We start from the raw sequence: 19102 nt of genomic DNA on the forward strand, positions 1-19102 counted from the left end.
GTTTATTTTGTCAAAAAATAGTGAGTAATGTTGTCACCATAGTCCACATTTTGTGTTTTTTGGAAAACGAATTTCTTTTAATTTTTATCTATTCGACGTTGATTTTGCTGAAGCGGCACGAAAAAATCTTCAAAGATAGTTGTAGTTGCCACCCAAGTCCGGTAATCAATTTTTGGATAATTAAATAATTGTTTCTATATTAGTTGTGAAAAATTTCCAAGTAAAACAAACTACGAATAATTTTTTAATCAAAATTGATAACTGCAACTTTATAAGTGTGTCTGTTGTACCCCTTTCCCTAAATAAAGAAGGTTCTCTTGTAAATCGAGGCTTCTGTTAGAGTTTGAGTTTTCAAAGATGAGGGAGAAATATGAATTAATTACCGAACAATTTTCAAACAGCGAGATTTTCTAGAAATTAATTTTTACTGGTCTCATTTCATACAGAGGTATTTTGCAGAAATTAGAAGTTACTAATCACTTTTCCGGGTTTTTCCGATTTTAATAAAACAATTGGTAATTCTTCAACAAATAAATTTCAACATATTTTAGCCTGTACTAATATATTTTACCAACTTTACAAGTTTCTCCTTTTGAGTCGGCTCTGAAAAACTTTAAATTTGTGGTAGCATTTCTATCTAATCATTACAAATGAATTTTAAAGTAATTTAAAATTATATAAAAACTATAATTTATAATGGAGAGCTTGCTTGTTCAGCTGTTTTCATATGGTTGTTCTCTCAAATAAATTTGTGATATCACAATCAAATGTACAATGTACAAAAATTTATTACACAACTAAGCAGTTTGCACAACTATGCACTATGTAGTTTGAGTATTTCCCTGCTTTCAGCTGACTTTGTTGTTTTCAAAGAGTATTTGAGGTCGGACTATTAGTTAACTGAACGAACATTAATTAGTTTCATTATATGAGGTTTCTAAGGGACGTAGCGTATAGAATCTATATACCGCAAACTGCTGAATAGCGTAGTTTTAAAGTGTGGAGTCCGGTGGACAAATTTGTCGCTAAAATCCTCAAAAGGCCCCACTCTGCCGTTTTGTGGAGTTTGGTGCCAAAGATTGAAGCAATTTTAAAACAATTACTTCGTAACCATATTTCATTTTTGAGGCATTGTTGTTTCAATATTTATTTTGCGGAAAACGATGGGTGACATGGACTGAAGTGTCCGTCCCAATTTGGTAGGAGCACTATTCTGTAATGTTTGGCAAATGCATCTGAAAATAGTTTATCAATTTAACGGGTTTCTCTGATTTGAGCCATTTTGAACTAGCAGTTCAATTTTTTTTTAAGTATAGAGGGAAATCGCAGGTCTTAATTTTACGTTACTCTGCATCGAAACGGGGAAGGCGCTTGATTAATCTAAAATAACCATCGCAGAATCTATTTTTGTCCTCTGTTTTGCAGAGTGTTTTTGTATGGTAATGTTGAACCCGGTACCTTACTAGCTTCATTTGCTCACAGGACCCGACTATTTGTTTTCCTCCGGGCGACAATCCAGTAGCACGAACAATCAGACAACATGGAAACTACCAACAACAGGTCCAGAAACAACTTTTCCTCTCACTCTTTCCCAAGTACCCTCGCGCAGTTTTCCTGGATCTGGGTGCCAACATTGGGGTGTATTCGATTTCTGCTGCAATTCTCGGAAGAAAGGTTATCGCTTTTGAACCTTTGGAAGTTAATGTGAAAACAATTTCTCATTCTCTTGCAATCAACAAGTTACTCTATCTTGTTACATTATATCCCTTCACCTTTATGGATGAACAAAAATGTGGATATTTGCAAACAAAACCCGCGGGCAAAAATTTGGCAAGCTTGAAAAGTTTCAGAGATGCCAATTGTTCCCTTAACGATTTTGACGTTCAAACTACAACGCTAGACAGATTTTTGCCAACTTTCCGGAGTTTCAAATTTGCTCAAGCGATTGTTAGAATGGATTTAGAAGACTTCGAACCGCTAGCAATTGTCGGAGGTCAGAGATTTCTAGAAGAAGTTGATATTCCTTTCATAATCATGGAATTTGGGAGCAAGGTCAAAACCTTGCGGTTGAGGAAGCCGAAAGCTTCGGATAAAAAGAAACAAAATTTTATCAAAATAATGATTACGTTTTTGAAGAGGCAATTTGTTCCCACGGCTTTTGAAGGATTCGACTTGGATATTTCCAGGCCCAAAAATTGGCCACCAATTGTAGTCTGGCGGAAAAAATAATAAAGTTTGTGGTCAAAACCAATCAACTGTAAATTGAAAGTTGTAATATATTTGTAAATACTCTTTGTCTGGTGATAATTGTCACATAAATGTTTCAATTTTGAAAATTCAAAAACTATAAAAAAAATTGCATTCATATCAATTCATTCAATTACTTCTTTTGCAAGTTTTTGTGAAGATCTCACAAATAAAAATGAAATTGATTAAAATCTAACTTGATTCAGATTTCCGATCCAAATATTACGGCTGGAAACAGTTGATACTGGAAAAACAAACTACTAACTTGAAACCTCATTTAGTTTTCAAATCTAAATAAAAAATTATTCAATGGACGCATTATGGTCCCTACAATTTTAATCTCAAAATTAGCCCTTGTTTATTAAATTTAAAATACGGCCAACTTTTTCCATCACAGTACAATTGACAAAAGACTTAAATTTTTCCTTGAAAAAACAGATTTTAATAATTGGTCAGTATAATTAAGAAATTCCACGGGCTCTGAATTCTCTTTCAGAAATGTTTTCCTTGTATTTCCTGGTTACAAAACTTGTAAGAACCGCCCTTCATATCATAAGTATAAATCTCCAAAAAAGTTTCTGTGAATCGAATAATTGGAGACTAGTGAGCTGAAAGGCTCTAAGAGAACCCAATGGATGCTACCTGTTTATCCCTTTTCTGAGGACGAAGAGTGATGCACATGTTAAAGATATCAACTTGCGACATTTCATTTACTATAGTTGAATCACTTTCAAAATAATTAATCTATAATTTCATCTACTTTCATCTATAATTTGACTTATTGCAAATTCCAAATCAATATTGCTATCTATAGTATCTTCCACGGGAATCACTTTTTGCTGGTCTCAAGAGGACTTCACTAGTCTGCATCAACACTGCTTGTGAAAATCATGTCCATCGAAGTTCCATAGAATTCCGGATCCGATTCTTTTTCTTTTCAATCAATCTCCTCCTGAAGTTGATCAAAAGTTGTTATTATCAGCGTTCTATCCTCGTCTACAATTCCTTTTAGAGGAAATTTAAACCTTTTTCATTTATTTGAAAAAAGAAACAAATACAATTGGATAGAAGGCTATATACATATATAGCAAAAATGCTTCAAAGGGCAAAACTGGGTCCAAAGGTTTTCATCAGGAAAACAAAAGGGCTGATTGTCTGCAAAAATAATTTTCATGTTTTTATGCAAAAAATATTATCTATTTGGTTCACACAAATTACCTACCTAATCTCCAAAATGGCATTTAGCGTGATGGCATGAGAAGGCCATTATAGTATGTGGGTCTAAATACAAGCACTGATTGGAGGGGGGTGTAGGTCTTGAAAGTTATATTCTTTTCGCAATCAAAAATTAGAAGCACTTTTGCAAGTAAAATGTTTTCGACTGATCTCGCAAAAGAGTTTTAAAATGGTTACATGCAAAACATAGTATAATAATTAAGATCTGCAATCAGGCTGACATTCAAACTTTTCGCGATGCGTCATTCAATGTTTGTATTAGTCTACATATTATTTTATATTTATTTTTATGTCGTCGTGGAAAACAACACTGCTTGGCAACGAATATGACATAACTTTGTACTTAAGGAGTTCCAAGAGTTACACGTGAAAAGGATGAAGAGTTCTATCTATTGGAAGGTTTTAAACATGCCTCAGTAATTTTGACAATTTTCCGACATGACTTCATTGCAGTCATTTTTCATATTTAATCGCATATTTTAGGTACGCACAACCAACGTTTCCAAAAAATGACGTGTATAAACTCCTTTAGATTATCTCTACAAAAGATTGATAATAAAACAACGGTGATGTGGAGTGGTTCAAATGGAAAAAAAGATTCCTTAGCGAAATCGATTTTACTTTACGTTAACCAGTAGTATGCAAAAACTACGCCATGCAGATTTCACGAATACAAGAGCTGTTGACTGAAATGAGAGCGTTGTCTCTTAACTTTAAGATTCAGTTTCATCAACGGAGTACTAAAGGACTCATTGGTTAAAAATTATAAACTGAGCCTCATTTAAATCATATTCCTCAATCGCCAACTGATTAGAACATACTATTTCCAGTGTTCTGTAATTTTAGGTTTTGAACAACCAATTGCTTCTTTTTGGTCCTCTATTTGGTCTTTTGAACTGCAATGCCTTTTCAACAGTTTTTCAACTCAATAAAAGGCGAACTCAAAATGTATAACCTTTGCTTACCAAAAACCTAAAATTTTTGATCTCGGTGTTTGAATTTTTAAAAGGATGTAAACATAACAGACTACTGTTGAAAGGTTTTCTCCAAACAAATTGGCGGGCGGGGGGATTAATTACAAAATCCATGAGCAGGGCGGAATGAGTCACAGGTTTCCTTCCATCTGGTCTTTCATTCGAGCTAATTTTAAATTACAAGCTTTCTATTTTTTAATATCCAGACAACTAAAATCAATCTTTTTGCTGCCATCTTCGACCAATTCTGCATCTGCATTAAAACTGTTGCAACTTATGTCTCAAACTACTACTATACTCCTACTAAACTGCAGAAAAGAGAAGACAACAATTTTCTGAAATTAAATTATCCATAAAATGGAGAAAACTGATGATTTATAATTTACACGAAGCATAATTGATAGTTTATTTTATTGACTTCACGCTTGCATGTTGCAGAGAGAACCAACCCACTTCATGGCATAATAAAGCATCTCTCCAAATATAACACTCAATTTCCAAACAACTTTACATTCGAAGGAGGGAATTTAACGATCTCAACTGAAACGAATGAGGGTGTTATTATTATTGTACAAATTGACTTTACATGCTGGATAAATAAGATTGGTTATTACTTTAGTAATGCCAAATTACGACCTGGTTTATTGTTCGGACATTAACAAACTGCTTTTTATTGGGTTTGGAGTTAACGTTTCGTAAAATAGTAGGAAACATTTATCAAATTTGGATCAAGCAGCAACATTTAGTTTTATTACAAAAGTAAATGAAAACAATATTCTCAACAGAAAAGCTCTATGCTAACACTAATATCATTATTCAAATCACCTTTCGGGACCGGATTTAAATAAAATAGCCAAAGTTGCAAGCAAATATTCTTCCAGACTGTTTTCGAGTAAAGAACAATTAACATTGGTGCGCTAAAAGCAAATGGCAATAAACACTTCTTGCTTACGAAATAGTATTTTTTCAAGTGTTTTTTTTGAGATTTTAAAGAAGTAATAAAGCACTTTTCAAAACTGTTTATTGCCATTTTTGTGTAACAGTTTTTAACCTATATACACGTAAAGTTCTCGGTTCAGTTCGAATTCAAGTTTGAGTATTTTGTTCATTAACACTAGCTCTGAACAATTGGAAACTGTTCCCATTTTTTGCATTTCCATAACAGGGAATTGATTCAGGTCGAATTTATTGAATCTTTTCGGTGGGTTTTGACGAGATAATTTGGGAGAATGCATTTCTGACAGCGGGGGGCATTTTGTCTAGGGCTGCCTGTAGTTTGGGTTCTACATTTGCGTAGGCGTCACTCATCGTCTGTTTAGTTTTCTTAGCTATTTGTCCCACCATTGAGTCCACGAAGTGCTAAAACAATTTTATGATTGTACATGATTTATTTTTAAACTTTTATACTTTTCATTAAAACATGCTTTATTAATAGGTGCGATATGATAACCCAAATCCACTTAACAGAGAGATAGCGGTATGTTTTTATTTGCCAAAACGATGCACCGACAATAACTTGCCGTAATGCACGTTTAATGTTTGGATGAGCATCAATTTCAATAATTTTTTAAAACTAATTTTGCCTCAAGAATTTTTGAAAAAGAATGAAAATACCAACATTTAAAAGCTCAGTTATATCAAAACTAACACACTAAAATACACTTGCAGCAGATGATAAATGTAAAAACATTTTTTTGTAAACCTGTCAACTATAGTTTTTGAAGTTTTTTTTCGATTTTACTTTCTCATTAAAAATACTTTCGAACCAATCAACATCATTGTTTTAAAGTGATGAAGCCACGCATTTTTTGCAAATTTCTTTCCAAACAACTTCAAAATAGTGAAATCTGAAAGTATATTGAAACTAGGAAGCAATACTTGGTCTAATTCATGAGAAAGCGGCTAAAAACTTCTGGGTAATTTTGTCCAGAATTGAATTGTTTACAAGAAATGAGCAGTTATTTACGACGCAAGTGAGATTAACAAAAGTGGGTATTAAAAACTACCCTCCACACAAATCAAAATTGCGTACAATAAAACAGTTATTTCTGCTCTGGCTGTTCTAGACTCATAAATCGCGACTAACCAGACTGGTATTTTTCGGCATGAATGGTTTTTACAACAGAATACTTCACTTTTCTCCTGAATTTACACAAAATGTCTTGTTTCATTACAGGGGAAACCCTATCTACAGATAAAGGTAGAACAATTCAAGCGTAAATTCTCTTAGCTCTTTATTGACATAACAGAATTCAGTTTTTATACCAATTTATGCTATGTTGTCGATATTCATTATCAAACAAATATGGGTTTGGTTTATACTTTAAAGGTTCCCGAATTCGCTATGTCTAAGTTCTTAATCCAAATTTATGTAGTGCCAAGATAAACTCAGACAATTAGACCACTTAAACTGCAATATTTCAGTCCCGAAAACTCTTGAAAATGATCGCGAGCAGTTTTCGCACCATTAAAGAAAAAGATTAATACCATTACCTGCAAACAGTTTTCATAGAGGCAATTCTCGACATTTACTTTAACAAAGTGAGAAACTCCTAATCAGTGAAAAAAAGATCCTACCTTTTGCTACAACACAAGTCTAGTTCAAAAGGCCTAAAGTGGCGAACTTTGTGGTAGAGTATTGCTGATGCTGGCCTTGTTTAAGTTAAACCCCTCCTCGCAATAATATTTTTTTTAAAAAAAAAATAGAAATTTTCGAAGAATTACCTTCGGTTATTTATCAAATTTCATTGATAGACAGCAGTAAATGAAAAAGGATTTAAAGAGGCAGAAAATAGCCACGCTCGCTTTCCATAGCCCCAATTGAAACAACGAAAGAAAAGAAAATAACTGACGATATCTTTTGAAAAAAGAACAAAAGAATACTCAAACGTTCCTGAAATTTTGATTTGAATTGATAGCAAGGCTTGATCATGCTAAAAAAATGAAAAGATCAAGGCCTGATCATGGAAGGCGGAAAAAAGTAGACACCTATAAGCATTTCATCTTATAACAAACAAGGTGTATCGGTAATGTGAGTTCGCACCTAATGTTAAGAAAAACGGTCAACCTCATTTTTGAATTAATTGTCTACCAATCGAAGAACAGATAAAAAAATTTTCAAAAATTCATATATTGGGCAAAAATTATTGGTGTATCCCGTTAAAAATCGCTTCATGCTGGAACAATTAAACACATTGAATAATGCCACATCAGAATTCTTTTTTTTAAACAATTAAATTGAAAATATAACCCAGGGGTTAAATATTACAAGTTTAAAATTATATTAACAAAATCAGTACAATGTTAAAAATCAAAATTAGTGGTTCCGTTTTCTAAAGGTAAAAATAACTTTTGAAGCCACCAACGTTGCTTTCCAACGGTAAAGTTTGAATTGTTGGAGCAGATGCTGTTTTAACATGCGTTTAAACTTTGATTTTGATCTGATAGTCCGGACATCACGCGAAAGTTTATTCCACTTTTGGATGCTTCTTTTTTGTATTGATCGACTGCACGACCTTGAGAGAATTAGCTGTTCAGTTCTGTTGTTTTTTCTTACTGAGACATTACCACTTAGACAAAAACTCTCAGTGCCGTGTGTTTTCAATAATGAAATATAATGCCCGCCATAAAAGAGGCTAGACATACATAAAATCAAACAAAAACAACAAGCATTGATTACGATTGAAACTCAATGTCTGTTCTTTAACAGAAAAACTTAATAACAAAGTAAAAAGAGCATGTAATAAAAACAGAGGAGAAAAAATAGACTTGTATTTCACTAGAGAAGATAGGAAACTATACTTATTATAACTGACATGACAAAGAAAAACATGTTAAAGTTAAAAAATATATACTTTTTGAACACAATTAACTTCAAAGTCACAAAAACCATGGGCTCTAAACTAAAATCATCAATAAATGGATTCTTATACATCCATAGGAGTCCATTGAGAACTTTCATCTTTCATGATCAGGAATGTCATATAACTACAGAAATAGGAAATAAAGGAAAAAGTTAAAAAAATTGAGAAACGCTGTCGAAACCTTTAAGACCGTCATCCATTCAATGCGAACATTGAAAAAACATTTGCTTCTCCTTTCAATGCACTGAAAATTACAAGCGACTACTAATTATTGTGATGATCAGCAAAGAAAAAAATAGTCAACAATTGGAAAATATCAAAAATCAAAAACTCGTATCAGAGCTCAAAAAATCATCATTTAGGTTTCAAAGCGGCAATGCAGTCTATATTGTAAATTAGTTAAAGAGAGATGTGATCTCTCAGTGCTGAGACTATGCTACAAGGTAACAGAAACAAAAAGTGGCAAATCTCAAAGAACACTTAATTCTTTCAAAAGAAATTTTGTAAAACCGTAAGTCATGACAACTAAAAGCTTTCAACTAATACATAAAAAATTAAAAAAAAAATGAAGAAACAATACAACGCTTTCAGTTGATACCTAATGGTTTTTTTTCTAAAACAAATCAAATTACCTTTTCGTCAATACTCGGAACAATTATTTGTTTTGAGTGACGAGCAGGAAAAGCAAAAATACTTTTTCGTTTGATTGTGGAACTTCACAATTCAAAAATTGTTCGGATTGTAATGGGACACTGTCTGTTTTTAAATCAGCTTTCTGTTTTTCTTTAGTTTAATTATTAATACTAATCATTTCTCAGGATTAACTGAGGAGAGTTAAAAAAAAATGAGGAGCCAAAAATAATACTTGGTAAAAATGCACTGATAAAAAGTCTGCACAAGTTGATACTTAGAAACATACAGAGAAAATGAAAAGGAAAGAAGAAAAGTACAGAGAAGGCAAAAAATCAATCGAATCGAAAGACAAACTAAACCACTTAAGCAATTAAGTTCAACTAAAACAAATCCACGTGAGTCAAAAAATTACAAAAACTGCTAAAAAAAACCTCCAACAGGGCAAAATTGCAATTAAAAGTTTAATATTTGCTTCGAAAGTTCAAAAATGATTCGAAACGTTTTATTTCTAGCTTAGATAACTGAGACGAATGACATTGAATGAAAAAATTTAAATTGTAATAAAATAGGAGCACAATAATAGCCTGCTGAGAAGATAGGGCGGCTATTAATAATTAAAAAAAACGATACATTAACTGAGCACAAAACCATTAGGTTTTCATGCTGCTTTTTTTTACTGAGGGACATTTTAGGTATAAACTGTTGTCGTAAGTTGATTTCCGATACCATTCAATTAGAAAGATGCTCAGATGGCCTCGATTCGTCCACTTGCATCCACCATTTAGAGTTACTTTGAAAGAGCGGTAAGTCATTTATGACAACAACAATTTAAATATGGAACTTACGTCAACGATTGTAAAAACATAGCCGGAAAATTGCCTCCGTTGACCCTTTTGTCAACGAGTTCTTATTTGATGTGTAAATTCTGCAGATTCAGTTACATTCTAAAATTACACTTAGTTCAGCTTCCAGCTTCTTAATTAAAGGCTATTAAACATTATACTAATGCCAGCTAGCAATGACTTTAATGAACTTTGATAACCTAAGCCTTATGACTTAATGACTGGGCTTTATATATTTATCTCGTTTTTAATTTCGCTCTTTTGACTTTGACCGTATTCACTACGTTACGTAACACAATACGTGAACAAAATTAAACTCCATTCAGTTGAAACAGTGAGTGAAGTAAGTCAGAATTCAAGCGTGAAAAGCGTGACTTATGTAAAACAAAGAACATGATCAAAAGGTAAAGTGAAATTAAAAACAGCAGGACAATTCCTGACCAACAGTTCAAAGAATTTTCATTGACTGAACAAAAAACTATACATAGAATCTACAATTACTCCATTGGGAAAACCCTATAGAAAACAATCCCAATCAGGGATCAAACAGATCTTTAAACAAAGACAGTGCCCCAATACAATTCAAGTTCTTTGATTTGAAAAAAACCAAGAACACCGCAATATAGCTCCGCTCAGCTTACAGCTTCGCAGCTATAAAAACTTTTGGAAACTATATTGGAAATCAAAAAGCTATACACCGCAAAAAGCTACAATAGTAACATATGCAATCAACATTCGAAAAAAGCTGAAAAAAATCCTACCTTATGCTACAACACAAGTCTAGTTCAAAAGGCCTAAAGTGGCGAACTTTGTGGTAGAGTATTGCTGATGCTGGCCTTGTTTAAGTTAAACCCCTCCTCGCAATAATAATTTTTAAAAAAATAGAAATTTTCGAAGAATTACCTTCTGTTATTTATCAAATTTCATTGATAGACAGCAGTAAATGAAAAAGGATTTAAAGAGGCAGAAAATAGCCACGCTCGCTTTCCATAGCCCCAATTGAAACAACGAAAGAAAAGAAAATAACTGACGATATCTTTTGAAAAAAGAACAAAAGAATACTCAAACGTTCCTGAAATTTTGATTTTAATTGATAGCAAGGCTTGATCACGCTAAAAAAATGAAAAGATCAAGGCCTGATCATGGAAGGCGGAAAAAAGTAGACACCTATTAGCATTTCATCTTATAACAAACAAGGTGTATCGGTAATGTGAGTTCGCACCTAATGTTAAGAAAACCGGTCAACCTCATTTTTGAATTAATTGTCTACCAATCGATGAACAGATAAAAAACTTTCAAAAATTCATATATTTGGCAAAAATTATTGGTCTATCCCGTTGTTAAAAACCGCTTCATGCTGGAACAATTAAACACATTGAATAATGCCACATCAGAATTCAGATAATGCCCGCCATAAAAGAGGCTAGACATACATAAAATCAAACAAAAACAACAAGCATTGATTACGATTGAAACTCAATGTCTGTTCTTTAACAAAAAAAGCTTAATAACAAAGTAAAAATAGCATGTAATAAAAAAATAGGAGAACAAATAGACTTGCATTTCACTAGAGAAGATAGGAAACTATACTTATTATAACTGACAAAGAAAAACATGTTAATGTTAAAAAATATATACTTTTTCGAAAACAATTAACTTCAAAGTCACAAAAACCATGGGCTCTAAACTAAAACCATCAATAAATGGATTTTTATACATCCATAGGAGTCCATTGAGAACTTTCATCTTTCATGATCAGGAATGTCATATAACTACAGAAATAGGAAATAAAGGAAAAAGTTAAAAAAATTGAGAAACGCTGTCGAAACCTTTAAGACCGTCATCCATTCAATGCGAACATTGAAAAAACATTTGCTTCTCCTTTCAATGCACTGAAAATTACAAGCGACTACTAATTATTGTGATGATCAGCAAAGAAAAAAATAGTCAACAATTGGAAAATATCAAAAATCAAAAACTCGTATCAGAGCTCAAAAAATCATCATTTAGGTTTCAAAGCGGCAATGCAGTCTATATTGTAAATTAGTTAAAGAGAGATGTGATCTCTCAGTGCTGAGACTATGCTACAAGGTAACAGAAACAAAAAGTGGCAAATCTCAAAGAACACTTAATTCTTTCAAAAGAAATTTTGTAAAACCGTAAGTCATGACAACTAAAAGCTTTCAACTAATACATAAAAAATAAAAAAAAAATGAAGAAACAATACAACGCTTTCAGTTGATACCTAATGGTTTTTTTTCTAAAACAAATCAAATTACCTTTTCGTCAATACTCGGAACAATTATTTGTTTTGAGTGACGAGCAGGAAAAGCAAAAATACTTTTTCGTTTGATTGTGGAACTTCACAATTCAAAAATTGTTCGGATTGTAATGGGACACTGTCTGTTTTTAAATCAGCTTTCTGTTTTTCTTTAGTTTAATTATTAATACTAATCATTTCTCAAGATTAACTGAGGAGAGTTAAAAAAAAATGAGGAGCCAAAAATAATACTTGGAAAAAATGCAGTGATAAAATTTCTGCACAAGTTGAGACTTAGAAACATACAGAGAAAATGAAAAGGAAAAAAGAAAAGTACAGAGAAGGCAGAAAATCAATCGAATCGAAAGACAAACTAAACCACTTAGACAACTAAGTTCAACTAAAACAACTCCACGTGAGTCAAGAAAAAAATTACAAAAACTGCTAAAAAAACCTCCAACAGGGCAAAATTGCAATTAAAAGTTTAATATTTGCTTCGAAAGTTCAAAAATGATTCGAAACGTACTATTTCTAGCTTAGATAACTGAGACGAATGACATTGAATGAAAAAATTTAAATTGCAATAAAATAGGAGCACAATAATAGCCTGCTGAGAAGATAGGGCGGCTATTAATAATTAAAAAAAAACGATACATTAACTGAGCACAAAGCCATTAGGTTTTCATGCTGCTTTTTTGTTGACTGAGGGACATTTTAGGTATAAACTGTTGTCGTAAGTTAATTTCCGATACCATTCAATTAGAAAGATGCTCAGATGGCCTCGATTCGTCCACTTGCATCCACCATTTAGAGTTATTTTGAAAGAGCGGTAAGTCATATATGACCACAACAATTTAAATATGGAAACTTACGTCAACGATTGTAAAAACATAGCCGGAAAATTGCCTCCGTTGACCCGTTCGTCAACGAGTTATTTGATGTGTAAATTCTGCAGATTCAGTTAAATTCTAAAATTACACTTAGTTCAGCTTCCAGCTTCTTAATTAAAGGCTATTAAGCATTATACTAATGCCAGCTAGCAATGACTTTAATGAACTTTGATAACCTAAGCCTTATGACTTAAAGACTGGGCTTTATATATTTATCTCGTTTTAAATTTCGCTCTTTTGACTTTGACCGTATTCACTACGTTACGTAACACAATACGTGAACAAAATTAAACTCCATTCAGTTGAAACAGTGAGTGAAGTAAGTCAGAATTCAAGCGTGAAAAGCGTGACTTATGTAAAACAAAGAACGTGATCAAAAGGTAAAGTGAAATGAAAAACAGCAGGACAATTCCTGACCTACAGTTCAAAGAATTTTCATTGACTAAACAAAAAACTATACATAGAATGTACAATTACTCCATTGGGAAAACCCTATAGAAAACAATCCCAATCAGGGATCAAACAGATCTTTAAACAAAGACAGTGCCCCAATACAATTCAAGTTCTTTGATTTGAAAAAAACCAAGAACACCGCAATATAGCTCCGCTCAGCTTACAGCTTCGCAGCTATAAAAACTCTTTTGGAAACTATATTAAAAATCAAAAAGCTATACACCGCAAAAAGCTACAATAGTAACATACGCAATCAACATTCGAAAAAAGCTGAAAAAAAATCCTACCTTATGCTACAACACAAGTCTAGTTCAAAAGGCCTAAAGTGGCAAACTTTGTGCTAGAGTATTGCTGATGCTGGCCTTGTTTAAGTTAAACCCCTCCTAGCAATTATATTTTTTTTAAAAAAATGAAATTTTCGAAGAATTACCTTCTGTTATTTATCAAATTTCATTGATAGACAGCAGTAAATGAAAAAGGATTTAAAGAGGCAGAAAATAGCCACACTCGCTTTCCATAGCCCCAATTGAAACAACGAAAGAAAACAAAATAACTGACGATATCTTTTGAAAAAAGAACAAAAGAATACTCAAACGTTCGTGAAATTTTGATTTGAATTGATAGCAAGGCTTGATCATGCTAAAAAAATGAAAAGATCAAGGCCTGATCATGGAAGGCGGAAAAAAGTAGACACCTATAAGCATTTCATCTTATAACAAACAAGGTGTATCGGTAATGTGAGTTCGCACCTAATGTTGAGAAACCCGGTCAACCTCATTTTTGAATTAATTGTCTACCAATAGAAGAACAGATAAAAACTTTCAAAAATTCATATATTAGGCAAAAATTATTGGTATATCCCGTTGTTAAAAATCGCTTCATGCTGGAACAATTAAACACATTGAATAATGCCACATCAGAATTCAGATAATGCCCGCCATAAAAGAGGCTAGACATACATAAAATTAAACAAAAACAACAAGCATTGATTACAATTGAAACTCAATTTCTGTTCTTTAACAAAAAACTTAATAACAAAGTAAAAATAGCATGTAATAAAAACAGAGGAGAACAAACAGACTTGCATTTTACTAGAGAAGATAGGAAGCTATACTTATTATAACTGACAAAGAAAAACATGTTAATGTTAAAAAATATATACTTTATGAAAACAATTAACTTCAAAGTCACAAAAACCATGGGCTCTAAACTTAAATCATCAATAAATGGATTCTTATACATCCATAGGAGTCCATTGAGAACTTTCATCTTTCATGATCAGGAATGTCATATAACTACAGAAATAGGAAATAAAGGAAAAAGTTAAAAAAATTGAGAAACGCTGTCGAAACCTTTAAGACCGTCATCCATTCAATACGAACATTGAAAAAACATTTGCTTCTCCTTTCAATGCACTGAAAATTATAAGCGACTACTAATTATTGTGATGATCAGCAAAGATACAAAAAAATAGTCAACAATTGGAAAATATCAAAAATCAAAAACTCGTATCAGAGCTCAAAAAATCATCATTTAGGTTTCAAAGCGGCAATGCGGACTATATTGTAAATCAGTTAAAGAGAGATGTGATCTCTCAGTGCTGAGACTATGCTACAAGGTAACAGAAACAAAAAGTGGCAAATCTCAAAGAACACTTAATTCTTTCGAAAGAAATTTTGTAAAACCGTAAGTCATGACAACAAAAAGCTTTCAACTAATAAATAATAAATAAATAAAAATGAAGAAACAATATAATGCTTTCAGTTGATACCTAACGGTTTTTTTCTAAAACAAATCAAATTACCTTTTCGTCAATACTCGGAACAATTTGTTTTGAGTGACGAGCAGGAATAGCAAAAATACTTTTTCGTTTTATTGTGGAACTTCACAATTCAAAAATTGTTCGGATTGTAATGGGACACTGTCTGTTTTTAAATGAGCTTTCTGTTTTTCTTTAGTTTAATTATTAATACTAATCATTTCTCAAGATTAACTGAGGAGAGTTAAAAAAAAAATGAGGAGCCAAAAATAATACTTGGAAAAAATGCAGTGATAAAATTTCTGCACAAGTTGAGACTAAGAAACATACAGAGAAAATGAAAAGGAAAAAAGAAAAGTACAGAGAAGGCAAAAAATCAATCTAATCGAAAGACAAACTAAACCACTTAGACAACTAAGTTCAACTAAAACAACTCCACGTGAGTCAAGAAAAAAATTACAAAAACTGCTAAAAAAACCTCCAACAGGGCGAAAATGCAATTAAAAGTTTAATATTTGCTTCTAAAGTTCAAAATGATTCGAAACGTACTATTTCTAGCTTAGATAACTGAGACGAATGACATTGAATGAAAAAATTTAAATTGTAATAAAAAAGGAGCACAATAATAGCCTGCTGAGAAGATAGGGCGGCTATTAATAATTAAAAAAAAACGATACATTAACTGAGCACAAAGCCATTAGGTTTTCATGCTGCTTTTTTGTTGACTGAGGGACATTTTACGTATAAACTGTTGTCGTAAGTTAATTTCCGATACTATTCAATTAGAGAGATGCTCAGATGGCCTCGATTCGTCCACTTGCATCCACCATTTAGAGTTATTTTGAAAGAGCGGTAAGTCATTTATGACCACAACAATTTAAATATGGAACTTACGTCAACGATTGTAAAAACATAGCCGGAAAATTGCCTCCGTTGACCCCTTTGTCAAAGAATTCTTATTTGATGTGTAAATTCTGCAGATTCAGTTAAATTCTAAAATTACACTTAGTTCAGCTTCCAGCTTCTTAATTAAAGGCTATTAAGCATTATACTAATGCCAGCTAGCAATGACTTTAATGAACTTTGATAACCTAAGCCTTATGACTGAATGACTGGGCTTTATATATTTATCTCGTTTTTAATTTTGCTCTTTTGACTTTGACCGTATTCACTACGTTACGTAACACAATACGTAAACAAAATTAAACTCCATTCAGTTGAAACAGTGAGTGAAGTAAGTCAGAATTCAAGCGTGAAAAGCGTGACTTATGTAAAACAAAGAACGTGATCAAAAGGTAAAGTGAAATTAAAAACAGCAGGACAATTCCTGACCTACAGTTCAAAGAATTTTCATTGACTAAACAAAAAACTATACATAGATTGTACAATTACTCCATTGGGAAAGCCCTACAGAAAACAATCCCAATCAGGGATCAAACAGATCTTTAAAACATAGCTGGCAGATTGCCAAAAAATAGCCGCAATAGATTCGTAGATCGGCAGTCTAAAAAAACAGTAAAAAAGACAGACCAAAAAAATTTGTCTTTTCATTGAAGGCTGATCTGGTATATTTTGATTAAAAATCTGTATAAGTTATTGCTGCCTCTATTAGCTGATCTCAAATAACCTTTATTTAGAGTGACACACACCCATTTGACCTTATCTCTTTGAATTAAAGTAAATAAAAGTCAATTTCAAAGTGAGGAAGTCATTTTTGAGAGTGAGGTAAGTCAAGTGTGACCAAAGATTTAATCACGCGAATGAACAAAAAAACTCGCTCCACTAAGAGCGAAAAATGACGTCACGCATGCAATTCAGTTGAAATTGCATGAACGAATGAACAAAAAGTGGCTGTGACGTCATATGGTCGTAACAAAAATCATGACGACGAAATAAAAAAAACCAAGAGAAGGCCAATAATAGCCCCAGCTATCGCTGTGCGGTTATTAAAAAAGACAGCGCCCCAATACAATTCAAGTTCTTTGATTTGTAAAAAAAAACCAAGAACACCGCAATATAGCTCCGCTCAGCTTACAGCTTCGCAGCTATAAAAACTCTTCGTGCAAACTATATTGGAAATCAAAAACCTATACACCGCAAAAAGCTACAATAGTAACATACGCAATCAACATTCGAAAAAAGCGTTTTGGAAACAAATTGTGACCAAAATCCCATCAAATTAAAAAAATCGATATTACTATATTTGAAAATCTTCTGAGGGAAAAATACAGACCAATAACACTACGTATTAGCAAAAGCGATAGCTCAGGGTCGATTTTTTTTATTATGATTGAACATATAAAATTTGATGTTTGGATGATAACGTATTTAAGTTCGCACCTGGTTCTTCTCGTAGAGGACGGGAACGGTGAAGAATCCGACCCAAGCTGAAACAGGAAACCAGTGAGTTAATCAATCAGACACCAAATCAATGATAGCTAATTTTAAAATAGCAATAAGTGCATTAAAACTGCAGCAAGATGTTTCAGCTAAAATATTACAGCTTATTATAGTTTATTACAAAATAATATATAAAGAGACAGACATTCCTTTCTGTTAAAAAGCAGAACGGTACTAAAAGTTGCTTGAGATATGAGAAGGAATGATTTTAATAGTTAGTTAGTTAGTTAACTGGTTATAATGTTTTGTACTCACTTAGCATAACGAGGCTAAGGGCGTTGAAGCATGCTCCAATGTAAGTCAACAACCACATCATCACTCCAAACTAAACAAAAGACACAAGGATTACATTTTTACCCATAAAAATTCCCCGTTTATTATCGGTCAAATAATGGCTATATCTCTGAATGCAATGAATGTACAGTACACTGTTACCTGACCGCAACCATTTAGAAAATCTCTTAATTCAAAACATAGCCGGCAGATTGCCAGAAAACAGCCGCCGTTGACGCGCTAGACGCACATCGGGATTGCAACAGAAGAAAAAAGAAGAGATAGAAGAACGTGTCTTCTCAGGTCGTAAAGTTAGTGTTGAAACAAACGACATACGATGAGGCCAATATTAGCTGCTTAACTATCATCAAAAAAATTTTTAATAAAAAATGTGAACACAAAACAACTGCTACACAAAATTTAAGAACGTACAAACAATGTAAACAAAAATTTTTAAATCATTATTGTCATCAAAGGAAAAACTTCCACGATTGTAAAATTACAAATTGAAAACTCCGTAAAAATCGTTTAAGAATCTCCAAATGTATTCGAGGTCTACAAAAACTCAACATTGAAAACTAGTGCCACAAATGAAACTGCGACATTCCCTACTGTTTTAATATTTATCCCGATTTTCTCTAAACAAGTCAGCCCTAATTGCTTAAATTGATTAATATAACAAAATGCAAATGACTAGCTCCTCAAATTTCCCAGGTGTCAACTACATAAAATCTAAGCATCTTTTCCATTTGTGGCCTCCAGCTTAGTGGGTCTTTAGTGCGTCTTTGTAACCCCCAGAAGCACGTGCCATAGTTTTATATAACGATTTGATTTAATTATACGTGCTCTGTAACTGGGGGCGCACATAGTACTGGGGGGGGGGGGGGGGGGGTAAAAACGGAAAGGATCCAAATCTAGATCACTAGAGGTTCAAAGTCAGCTATAAGCTTCAAAAAACAAAAATCATCAACAATTGAAAAAGACCAGAAATCGCATTTAAATGCACGATTTCGTTCGAACCAATACATTTAATATGAATATGACTGAACTAGCTCGTAAAAAAGATTACGCGCTCTCAAAAAAAACACTAATTCCAATTTTTTGTGTCATAGAAGACAGCTCGGTTGAAAACTATTATTCATTTATGAAGAAAACCAGACCCAACAGATTGACGGCAAGCAGCCACGGAATAGACCATTGAGAAACTTAGTTAAAAAGACTACTCGACCCACAGACAGAAAATGTTCCACTCAAAAATATTTATTTCAAATT

The 19102-nt window shown here is 32.8% G+C and overlaps 3 protein-coding genes across 4 annotated transcripts in view; all 3 read right to left on the reverse strand.

The window, feature by feature from the left end:
* The window catches only part of LOC142354324 (uncharacterized), a 498674-nt gene that overhangs the window by 285239 nt on the left and 194333 nt on the right, over positions 1–19102 (reverse strand). The window lies entirely within an intron of this gene.
* LOC142354323 (nicotinamidase-like) overlaps positions 1–19102 on the reverse strand; it is a 496312-nt gene that overhangs the window by 282883 nt on the left and 194327 nt on the right. The window lies entirely within an intron of this gene.
* The window catches only part of LOC142354572 (reticulon-1-A-like), a 36105-nt gene continuing 21788 nt past the window's right edge, over positions 4786–19102 (reverse strand). For both annotated transcript variants that reach the window (XM_075406898.1, XM_075406899.1), the window contains exons 5-7: positions 17813–17882; positions 17498–17544; positions 4786–5816 (exon numbers count right to left, since the gene is read on the reverse strand). In XM_075406898.1, coding sequence (XP_075263013.1) covers positions 5643–5816; positions 17498–17544; positions 17813–17882 — 291 coding nt within the window. In that variant the 3' untranslated portion in view covers positions 4786–5642. The remainder of the gene's footprint in view (positions 5817–17497; positions 17545–17812; positions 17883–19102) is intronic.

This window comes from Convolutriloba macropyga, chromosome 15 (genome assembly GCF_964194025.1).
Source record: "Convolutriloba macropyga chromosome 15, txConMacr16.3, whole genome shotgun sequence".
NCBI classification, from domain to species: domain Eukaryota; kingdom Metazoa; phylum Xenacoelomorpha; order Acoela; family Convolutidae; genus Convolutriloba; species Convolutriloba macropyga.